The sequence below is a fragment of the Ranitomeya variabilis genome, chromosome 1 (genome assembly GCF_051348905.1).
Source record: "Ranitomeya variabilis isolate aRanVar5 chromosome 1, aRanVar5.hap1, whole genome shotgun sequence".
Taxonomy (NCBI): domain Eukaryota; kingdom Metazoa; phylum Chordata; class Amphibia; order Anura; family Dendrobatidae; genus Ranitomeya; species Ranitomeya variabilis.
In genome coordinates this window covers 573,726,365-573,738,550 of record NC_135232.1, presented here as the reverse complement: position 1 = coordinate 573,738,550, position 12,186 = coordinate 573,726,365, and the positions used below count along the sequence as shown (strand labels likewise).

General features: G+C 45.4%; 1 protein-coding gene across 1 annotated transcript in view; it reads left to right on the top strand.

Annotated features, from left to right (window-relative positions):
- Positions 1-12,186, top strand: part of LOC143797421 (uncharacterized) — an 81,740-nt gene that overhangs the window by 9,233 nt on the left and 60,321 nt on the right. The window contains exons 3-4 of the mRNA XM_077281069.1: positions 1,299-1,422; positions 5,443-5,535. Coding sequence (XP_077137184.1) covers positions 1,299-1,422; positions 5,443-5,535 — 217 coding nt within the window. The remainder of the gene's footprint in view (positions 1-1,298; positions 1,423-5,442; positions 5,536-12,186) is intronic.

Sequence of the window (12,186 nt, the reverse complement as noted above, 5' to 3'; positions counted from 1 at the left end):
AGCAGGGCCCTCATTCCTCCTGGTATCTATTTTGAACTGTGATTTCTGTTACGCTGTAATGTCTATTGTCTGTACAAGTCCCCTCTATAAGTTGTAAAGCGCTGCGGAATATGTTGGCGCTATATAAATAAAATTATTATTATTATTATTATTTCCCCTGTTTCTGATCCACAATGTTCACTTCTCAGAGCGAAAACCGTGAATGCTGCCTGCATGTGTGCACTCGTGCATCCTTGCAGTTACATTTCACTTGCTGTGGCCACATGCCCTGGCTTGCAGTGACCACGCACTTGTAGTGGCAGCGCACCCTGGCTTGCTGTGACCACGCACTTGCAGTTGCCGGCCACCCTGGCTTGCTGTGACCACACACTTGCAGTTGCCACTCACCCTGGCTTGCAGTGACCACGCACTTGCAGTTGCCGGTCACCCTGGCTTGCTGTGACCACGCACTTGCAGTTGCCACTCACCCTGGCTTGCTGTGACCACGCACTCGCAGTGGCTGTGCACCCTGGCTTGCAGTGACCACGCATTTGTAGTTGCTACTCACCCTGGCTTGCAGTGACCACGCACTTGCAGTTGCCTCTCACCCTGGCTTCCCGTGACCACGCACTTGCAGTTGCCACTCACCCTGGCTTGCTGTGACTACGCACTTGCAGTGGCTGTGCACCCTGGCTTGCGGTGACCACGCACTTGCAGTTGCCACTCACCCTGGCTTGCTGTGACTACGCACTTGCAGTGGCTGTGCACCCTGGCTTGCGGTGACCACGCACTTGCAGTTGCCACTCACCATGGCTTGCTGTGACCACGCACTTGCACGGGCCGGTGCCCTGGCTTGCAGTGATTCTCTCCCCTTTGTTCTTAACCAAGACTATTGAGTACACGGGTGGCCACGCACACCTGCAGAATACAGACAGAGCTTGCTCTGGGAAGTGAACACTGTTAATCTTAAGCCGGATAAGAGTGCCACTATGCAAATGAGGAGACACCAAACTCCTGCTCATGCCAAGGGTGCACTAAAGCCACCTAACTTGCATATGATGACAGGCTTCTTGCTGAGATGGTGAGAATGTGAGTTTTGTGACGTTGTTAGAGGTAGGACCTTTTTATTTTTCTATGATTTTTATTATGTCTTTCAGAAGTAGGTTTGTGGCCAGTGAGTTGACGTTTTGGGCATCTTCCTTTTTTTATATTAAAAATGCAAATGATTTTACATCTAGAAATTGATGGTTTTGTGGGATTGTCAACTCCACAATCTCTACCGTTTTCTGTTCTAAATAACGTTTTGATTTATGTTTAAGAATCTCTCTGAGTTTGACGACATTGCCGTGTATTTCTCAAGTGAGGAATGGGGGTCTTTAGAAGAATCACAGAAGGAGCTCTATCGACAGGTCATGATGGATAATTACCAAACCTACACATCAGGTAAGCTCAGTGATTGGTTTCTAGAAATATAATCTTACTACTGCTGACTGCTGTGAGATCAGAGATAACTCTTATTCTGGATGATCAACTTCTTTGGTGCTGGGGTCACTATTTACAGGATCTAAGTTTTTGAAGGAGCCTCGCTCTTTGGCCCATCGCCACCACTGCACTGATTAATTTCCAGTTTTGCCATCTTTGCACTAGCATCGCCAACAGACAGTTGCATGGTGAAGTCCACTAAAGGGACATGAAATATAAATTATGTAGCCAGGAATATAATGCAAACGCACTTTGTATCACGATGCACGCTAGAAGAAAACTAACATTTTATTTCTGCTCAGTCAGAATAGCTTTCTCCTTTTTTTAATCTCAAGAAAGCTAAAAAATAGTTTGGAAGAAGCTGTATGTTTTGTTGTTTTTTTTCTGTACACCCTGATTTTTTTTTTCAAGGAATTTTTGGAGCAGAAGCTCCCCAATCTCAAAACTTGCAAAAAAAAGTCCAAAAACATCAAGACCAGAGTTGACCTCAGCTGCAGTGATGAGAACAGCAGGAGTCAGATGCTCCTGATTTTCTTGAATTCATGAATCTTAAGCGCTGAATAAATGACGAACTCCTGTGTCTGTGGAAGGCTGCTCTGTTGCATTGTTTTTCTTTTTCCTTCTCAATAATTTATTTTTGTTACTGTTCTTTCACTTGGTGGCATGGATATCCACTGCCTTTGTTCTATTGCCAAGGGGGACCACATTAGTAATACCTCCGTAGCTGCATTATCCTATCATCTGTCACCAAGTCTGCTTCCACCGTGCTAAGGCTGCTTCCTCAGTGGAGTGACTGTGTCCTCACTGCTATCCCCTCCAACCCTGGGGCATTCTACCTTTTGCTCCATGGAGACGAGAGCTTCTATCCACTTAAAATTCCTCTTAGGGTGTTCTCCCTCATTCTCTCGCCTGCACCCACCTTCTTTGAACTCACTACTTGCTACAAGCTGGCGCCTATCTGAGCATTCTTTGCTTTTCCAGGCATGATATTCTACTCCCAGAAAGAATGTCCTAAGCAGCCTCCTGTTTTAGCCAAGACTTATTTTAGGCTACTTTCACACTAGCTTTAACTGCATTCCGTCACAATGCGTCGTTTTGCCGAAAAAACGCATCCTGCAAAAGTGTTTGCAGGATGCGTTTTTTCACCATTGATTAACATTAAGCAACGCATTGTGACGGATTGCCACACGTCGCACCCGTCGTGTGACGGATGCGTCGTGCAGTGGCGGACCGTCGGGAGCAAAAAACGCTACATGTAACGTTTTTTGCTCACGACGGTCCGCTTTTTCCGACTGCGCATGCGCAGCCGCAACTCCGCCCCCACCTCCCCGCACTTCCCCGCACCTCACAATGGGGCAGCGGATGCGCTGGAAAAATGCATCCGCTGCCCCCGTTGTGTGGCGGAGACAACGCTAGCGTCGGGAACGTCGGCCCGACGCACAGCGACGGGCCGAGCCCGACGCTAGTGTGAAAGAAGCCTTATCTGTTCATTCTGCAACAAGCTCTTACCATACTGCCAGCCAGGTTCCCTTTGAGCTCGTTGCCTGAGCCCTGTATTGGCAGAACTTTTTCAGTAACTGAGTGCCCCTAGATTGGGTCAGGACATTAAGTGTTATGACCAGCCTTCCGTATCAGTGGTGTCACTTGCTCAGATTGGCTTTTAGTGGGTTCCCAGCCTATTCTGACCACAAGTGTACAGTAGAAGCCCCTTTTAGAGACCTAGGATTCCTTCAGATCCTCCTGAACGATCGTCCTTTGGCCATTCCCAGGAAAGAGAAGACTAAGCTGGCTCTGGCCATTCAGTCCTTGGGCATTTTAGGGACATCCTCCTTGTTAAGGATGACTTAATTTTTTTTTTCTTAAGTGTCAAGGACCCACTAAAATGTGTGCCATGACTTGGTAGAGGTCTTATGCATTCCGATCCGAATGTTAATGAAGAACCTCTTGTTCAGTTTTGTACATATTTTTTCTGATCTGCAGTAAGTCAGTGTATAAATTTAGGATGTGCGTTTCATGGCCCAAATTAAGACCAGCATGGTGTAGTCAGATCTTCCTGATTCCTGAAGAGGGGCATGCTTCCTTAAGAATCTTGAATGTCTGAAGAATAGCACGCACCTCCTTGCTCTACGCCATTGAGATTTCTGGAGTGGGGAACGCCACAGTTGTTCATAAATTTGGCAAGCTGTGTCGTCACACCCTTGTCCTGTCCCAGCTCCATCCATTTTAGGAACTTGTGAAAGCGCTGAAAGAGTTGCCGCAGCCTAAGACTCTCATATACAGGTCCTTCTCAAAAAATTAGCATATAGTGTTAAATTTCATTATTTACCATAATGTAATGATTACAATTAAACTTTCATATATTATAGATTCATTATCCACCAACTGAAATTTGTCAGGTCTTTTATTGTTTTAATACTGATGATTTTGGCCTACAACTCCTGATAACCCAAAAAACCTGTCTCAATAAATTAGCATATCAAGAAAAGGTTCTCTAAACGACCTATTACCCTAATCTTCTGAATCAACTAATTAACTCTAAACACATGCAAAAGATACCTGAGGCTTTTAAAAACTCCCTGCCTGGTTCATTACTCAAAACCCCCATCATGGGTAAGACTAGCGACCTGACAGATGTCAAGAAGGCCATCATTGACACCCTCAAGCAAGAGGGTAAGACCCAGAAAGAAATTTCTCAACAAATAGGCTGTTCCCAGAGTGCTGTATCAAGGCACCTCAATGGTAAGTCTGTTGGAAGGAAACAATGTGGCAGAAAACGCTGTACAACGAGAAGAGGTGACCGGACCCTGAGGAAGATTGTGGAGAAGGACCGATTCCAGACCTTGGGGAACCTGAGGAAGCAGTGGACTGAGTCTGGTGTGGAAACATCCAGAGCCACCGTGCACAGGCGTGTGCAGGAAATGGGCTACAGGTGCCGCATTCCCCAGGTAAAGCCACTTTTGAACCATAAACAGCGGCAGAAGCGCCTGACCTGGTACTTTTTTCTGATGAAAGCAAATTTTGCATGTCATTCGGAAATCAAGGTGCCAGAGTCTGGAGGAAGACTGGGGAGAAGGAAATGCCAAAATGCCTGAAGTCCAGTGTCAAGTACCCACAGTCAGTGATGGTGTGGGGTGCCATGTCAGCTGCTGGTGTTGGTCCACTGTGTTTCATCAAGGGAAGGGTCAATGCAGCTAGCTATCAGGAGATTTTGGAGCACTTCATGCTTCCATCGGCTGAAATGCTTTATGGAGATGAAGATTTCATTTTTCAGCACGACCTGGCACCTGCTCACAGTGCCAAAACCACTGGTAAATGGTTTACTGACCATGGTATTACTGTGCTCAATTGGCCTGCCAACTCTCCTGACCTGAACCCCATAGAGAATCTGTGGGATATTGTGAAGAGAAAGTTGAGAGACACAAGACCCAACACTCTGGATGAGCTTAAGGCCGCTATTGAAGCATCCTGGGCCTCCATAACATCTCAGCAGTGTCACAGGCTGATTGCCTCCATGCCACGCCGCATTGAAGCAGTCATTTCTGCCAAAGGATTCCCGACCAAGTATTGAGTGCATAACTGAACATTATTATTTGATGGTTTTTTTGTTTGTTATTAAAAAACACTTTTATTTGATTGGACGGGTGAAATATGCTAATTTATTGAGACAGGTTTTTTGGGTTATCAGGAGTTGTAGGCCAAAATCATCAGTATTAAAACAATAAAAGACCTGACAAATTTCAGTTGGTGGATAATGAATCTATAATATATGAAAGTTTAATTGTAATCATTACATTATGGTAAATAATGAAATTTAACACTATATGCTAATTTTTTGAGAAGGACCTGTACAACTTCTGTTAGATGCTGCACTGTATTTACCTATAGTTGGTACATCAGGCTGAATGGTGTTCTTTTCCTATTTTGGATAAGATACTATAAAACCTTTGTGGTTAATAACATAATTGCACTATTTGTTTTCAGGTCAGCGTAAGAAAAAGCCAAAATTAATAGCATGTCTTGAACGAGGAAAAGACCCATCAGTAACTAGCCGGGGGAGGCCTGTAAAACCATCTGGTACGTTTTATTTCACGCATTACTTGTTGCACCATTAGTTAAAAAAAGAAAAGAGCACGATCATCTGCATAAATGTTTGTTCAGTTTTCACTTGTTCTCTTATGTAAGTGAGGGAGAGGAGAGGACCCATTGAGTCTCCAAGACTTCTATTACCTTAAAGGGGGTTTCCACACCCCTTCTCAATCCTTTAAGTAAAATAATAACACCTATACTGTTCCATTGCTGTCAGCCCTAGCTCTCCCAGGGTCATCCCGGCATCCAATCTCCGGCCTCTTCTGTCCCCCTCCGTCATCTAAATTGGATATCCTGAGGAAACGAGAGCAGTTTTAGCGCTCACTTGCTCCTCATGTCAGATGTATGTTCCAAAGGTGGGACAGTGAAGTGGCTGCTGATTGGCCACAGGGATCGCATGACATTATGATACACAAGCCCTGGGAGAGCCAATGCCGACACTTCTGGAACGGCGACAGCACTGGAGGTGAGTATAGGTATTATTATTTTATTTGGGGGATACATACTTATTGAAAGGTAGTTGTCCAAGTAGTGGACAACCTCTTTAAAGAGAAACTGTTAGCAGGATTGTGCTATGTAATCTGACAGCAGAGCAGTGTAGGGATAGAGATCCTAATTCCAGCGATGTATTACTTAGTTTACTGGTTGCAGCAGTTTCAGAGAATTCCCATTTTCTTTGCTGCAGATCTAGAGTTGAGCTCAGACTGTCGAGCTCTTTGTTACCTTGCCCACTGTATAATGACAGAAAGTTGCTATTCACTGCTGGGAACGTGTTTGGACCAGGAGGTACCAGACACCTAGTCCTGTACTGATTATCTCCTGCTGATAAAATACTGATTTTATTGAAACGGCAAAACAGTCCAGTAAGTGACTCATAACTGGAACCGGGGTCTCTGCCCCACCATTATGCTGCTTTCAGATTACATGAAAAAAGCTACTGGCAGATTCCTTTTAAAGTGATTCTCCACTTTTAGAAATTACTACTTGTTAAAGGGAATCTGTCATCAGTTCTATGGTTATCAATCTGAGGGAAAAAGGCTGATTCCGCCATTTGTCTTATTTGCTGTATTTTTAGCAGTGTAAGGCTATTTTCACATGTTGCGTTTCTTCTGCGTTTTTATGCAAATTTTAAGCTCCTAAGCTAACTAAAAGCTATGAGATTTCAGTTTTACAAACTGCAGCATGTCACTTCTTTGAGCATTTTTGCAGCATTTGTTTTTATCCATAGAAAGCAATGAAGTGCAAAAACGCAGCAAAAAAGCTCAGCTACAGATTTTGGTGCAGAAACCTAAAAAATTAGCATTATGTTTTTTGGGGACCACTATACTTTATCAGCATGCACAAGAGACATTAAAAGCGCAGCAAAACCTTCTTTTTATAAGCAGCTTCTTTACTACCAAGAATGCAGTTTTTGCCTGCAGAAAAAAAACACAAACGTGAACATAGCCTAAGTGTTTAAACTGCTGGTTGAGTCTGTCTAATCCCTTCAGGACCACTGATTTATTGAAAGAAAGCTGCTTATTGGTGGTAGGTATATAAATAATTGAGGACTACATGTCAGGAGTTTGGGAGGGCTAGGAGAACTGCAACAGAAAAGTGTTTTATCAAAATTATAGCAAGAGGCGGATAGCGACACATAGATGATTTCACTGTATGCAGGATAACCCTGGTGACAAATTGTCTTTAAAGGAACCTGTCAGCAGATTTTGCCGGTATAAGATGTGGCCACCGCCTATCTACAGCATCCTTTATGCTGTAGATAAGCCCCCGGTCCGACATGAAAGAGAAGAAAAATATGTTTTATTATACTCACCCGGGGGGGGGGGGGGCGTTCCGGTCTGATGGGTGTCACAAGTCCGGGTCCGGGACCTCCCATCTTCTTGCGATGCCGCCCTCCTGCTTCTTCTTCGCTCCCCGGCATCAGCGCTCCTGCGCAGGTGTACTTTGTCTATCCTGTTGAGGGCAGAGTAAAGTACTGCAGTGCGCAGGGGCCGGGAAAGGTCAGAGAGGCCCGGAACCTGCGCACTGCAGTTCTTGGCTCTGCCCTCAACAGGACAGACAAAGTACACCTGTGCAGTAGCGTGATGCCGGGGAGCGATGAAACAAGCAGGAGGGCGGCATCGCAAGAAGATGGGAGGTCCCGGACCTGCGACACCCATCGGACCGGACCGCCCAAAAGGTGAGTATAATAAAACTAATTTTTCTTTACTTGCAGGTCGGACCGGGGGCTTATCTACAGCATTATAGAATCCTGCAGATAAGCCCTGAAAGGCGGTGGCCGCCTCTTATATTGGCCAAAACTGCTGACAGGTTCGCTTTAAAAATACACAGAACACAAACCTTGCCCTTGCTGAGAATCTAGAAATCAGCTGTCATTTCTTGAGTAAACTTGACAGTAAGTGTTCAAAATATTTGCACCACCTCTTGGAATAAAGCATCTGAGGTTGTGTGTTGTATTAATCACCCAGGCAGGTTAACGATGCACTTAGTTTTATTTCTTCCACCCAAGATCTTGCAGCAACCCCTGGAAACCTCCCTCACACATCCCAAATATAACTGTGCATTGGTGGAGGTATTTTCCTGGGTCTGCATGTGAGCTTCCCTCCAGTGACTGCTTCACTGGGTCTACTATCCCCATCCACATAATGGGACTAGTGACTGGGAGAACAATGGTTTAATTGAAGCCCCTGAGACACCAACAAGAGTAAGGGTACCGTCACACATTGAAATTTTCATCGCTGCGACGGCACGATTCGTGACGTCGCAGCGTCGTATAATCATCGCTCCAGCGTCGTAGACTGCGGTCACACGTTGCAATCACGGCGCTGGAGCGATGCCGAAGTCCCCGGGTAACCAGGGTAAACATCGGGTAACTAAGCGCAGGGCCGCGCTTAGTAACCCGATGTTTACCCTGGTTACCAGCGTAAATGTAAAAAAACAAACCGTACATACTCACCCGTCGGTGTCCTTCAGGTCCCTTGCCGTCTGCTTCCTGCTCTGAGTGCAGCCGTACAGTGAGAGCAGAGAGCAGCACCGCTGTGATCTGCTCTCACTTTCCGGCCGGCACTCAGAGCAGGAAGCAGACGGCAAGGGACCTGAAGGACACCGACGGGTGAGCATGTACTGTTTGTTTTTTTACGTTTACACTTGTAACCAGGGTAAACATCGGGTTACTAAGCGCGGCCCTGCGCTTAGTTACCCGATGTTTACCCTGGTTACAAGCAAAGACATCGCTGGATCGCTGTCACACACAACGATCCAGCGATGTCAGCGGGTGATCAAGCGACGAAAGAAAGTTCCAAACGATCTGCTACGACGTACGATTCTCAGCAGGGTGTCTGATCGCAGTAGCGTGTCAGACACAGCGATATCGTAACGATATCGCTAGAACGTCACGAATCGTAACGTCGTAGCGATGGAAATTTCAATGTGTGACAGTACCCTTATGGGATGATTGCTTTACCTGATTACCAATCTTGTGTTTGGCCTTATGTATACATAAGATCCATCCTGCACTTCTTCCTCTGCTTACTTTCACTGAATGGAAACCTCAATTCCTGAGACTGAACACTTTCCAGGAGAGATTTGTGCACTTTATACGTCAAGTAAGCAAAGATCTATTAAAACACAGCAAGAACGATGTAACTGGTGCTCCGTTCTGAGAAAAGTCTGCATCCCTTAGAGCCGTGGACTCCGCTTTATGTTCATTGGTCCAATAGTCTTTATTCTGTGGCCTGCTCCTCACACTCCTCCCGCACTTTTTCAGCATGGCCAGCCCTGGGCTCTTCTGACAGAAATTACTGGAGTTGGGGGCTTCTTCAGTTTGTTTTGCTAGACCATCAGCATTGCCGTGGTTTTTCTTTTTGTGAAAACTGGTAAAATTGAACGGTTTCAATTCCAGGCTTCATCGTAACAATAGCTCATTTCCCCCCGCTATTGGATGCCCAGTGTCAAAGGGATCTGCCAGTAGCCTTTAATGTCAATCCCTGATCTGGTCTATCAGATCATCTATTCGCGGCATAGGACATGCATCGGTGATGATTATTATGTTTATCCACCAGTAGTCCCTGCAGAACCTTGTGCTCTGGTCCTTTTTTGCGACAAGGACTGTGCTGGCGTCCTATGAACTGCACAATGAAACCACCACTCCCAACTCTTAACATTTCATCCACTTCCTTCCAAATCATCTGCTGAACCTTGGGTGCCATTGAGTACACAGGCTGTCGAATTGGCCTTGCTGTCCCAGTGTCCACTAGATGCTCAGTCAGAACCCCTATAGTTGACTGGATTGGGCTGGAGTGAGGTGATCCCCTAAGGTGACTTGCTCCACCCCTTCCTTTTTTTAGCGTGTTGTAAGAAGTCCAGGAGGGGATCGGGTTCATGTGAAGAACAGCATATAGCTACTGCACAGGGATCTTGGCCTGGTATGCTTTTAATTGGTTAACATGAATCCTCTTAGTTTTGGTGTAGTGGGGGTTGAATGCTACCGGATAGGTGACTGCCCCCATTTTGTTGACCATGGTGTGGGGATTCTTGCAGTTGGCTTGCAACATGCGCTTGGGAATTGGTACCATCAGTTGCTGGCCCACCTTGAACTCTTGGGGCTGTGTACCCTACCACAGTAGGTTTTTTGCTGCCCATGTACCCCTCCTTAGTGGACGCACATACGGTATTCCCTTCCAGGACATCCACAGTGGGATCCATATCTACTTCCTTTTTTTATGAGGAATTATTAATAAGGACAGACATTTCTTGAAAAAGGCTAGACAGCCGAATCGTTGTTTGAAATATATGTGCCTGTATGTACTTTCATTAGAACTGCATCTTTGCAATTGAAAGCCCACCGTTTAGATTATTTTGATCATGATATAATAAAACTTATTCATACTTAGTGTGTCGGAGTTTATCTCATTCTATTCACATAGCGGAGCACTTGTACTCCACCCCTCCAAGAAAAAAAAAGAAAATCAGACCGGTGTTCTTGTACCAAGTCTAGCGAGTCCCAAGGCTCCCTGCAGTATAAGAGTTTGATTGGGGAAAAACAAGTAGAAACAGGAGATGTGGCTGAGCTTCTTCCCTGCCCCGCATCGAAGTAGGCACAGATCAACAGTTTCAGGGTACCATTGAACCGCTCGCATAGTCCGTTGATCTGTGGGTGGTGTACTGCGGTAAACACTGGTTGGACCCCAGACTGTCTCCACAGGGCACGCAATATCTTCCCCGTGAATTGCGTTCCTTGATCCGTTACAACTTCATTGGGGAAACCCACCCTGATAAATATCTTGACTAAAGTGTGAGACACCATCTTTGCCTCTATTCCTCAGAGAGCTATCGCATCCGGGTATCTAGTGGCAAAATCCACAAACATTAGTATGTATTTCTTCTCTGAGTGACTGAATTGTGGCAAGGGACCTATCAAATCTACCCCTAGCCATGGAAAAGCTTGTGGGTGTCACAAGAACTTACAAATGTTTTTATTTCAAGGGTCACCCCGGGCCAGATGAACCTTTTCAGAACCCTGCGTTGGGTCTTTCTCACTCCCAGTTATGGACCTTCATGGGATTGATGATTTCCCTTCTGTGTTTCTCCGGCACCACCAACTGCTTGGTATCCTGACCCACCGCTGAGAGCTGCTAGTGTGCGGGCGGTGCTATCTTGGAGGAGGAATTTTTATTTTTTTTTCTTCTCCAGCTAGACTGCGTCACCGGCGTTTACGCAATAGCAGCTTTGGATCACTTCTAAATACACTGATAGCTTGTACTGCGCAGGCGTAGCGGGTGCCATTTTGAAATTGATTTTTCTTTGTGCTATCTGGATAACCTCAAGCACAGTTATTATCGGGACAGTAAACATGCGATTATGCTGCAGTTCAGGAGCCATTTTTTCTTCAGTTTGTACATATATTCATTATGTAAACTAGGGGGCAGGAGACCGAGGGAGCAGTGACCTGTCAGCAGTCTGCATTATTAATTCCTAATCAGCACCACATGAAGACCCTCACAGGCCGCCTCGGGGCACAAGCATAAAGTTAACTCAAAACTGAAAATAAAGATTACACAACAACCAAAGACGGATTTCGTCACCAGGTATCATTGTAATCAGTATAACGGCACCGACCTGCCACTGTAGGTTACTATGCACAATTCTGCTGTCAGGTTCCCTTTAACTAGAGTACTCTGAACTCTCCGCTGTTGAAGATTCATGGTGTCCATTGACTTGCGGGGTATTTTTTTTGGTGGTATTGATTGATTGAAATATGGCTTTATTATTGGTGTCCACAATATCCTGAAATGGTGAGCCATTTATATGGATGCACCGGGGTGGGCCATTTATAAAGATGCAATCCAAAATGGCCGACTTAAAATGGTCACCACCCATCTTGAAAAGATTTCCTCCTCCCATATACTAATGTGCCACAAAGAGGAAGTTGATATCACCAACCATTCCCATTTTATTTAGGTTTTTCCGTATACATGGCCCACCCTGTATTTTGACTGCTTGTATGGAATATCCTAGGAGAGGAAAAAAGAATCCACGGTGCAATCTAAGCGTAGTGAATTTGTTACCCAATGTAAAGCGGGTGGTAGGAGAGTGTTACTCATCTGGTGTAGTTCTGCTGATAGAGGCACTACTCCCATT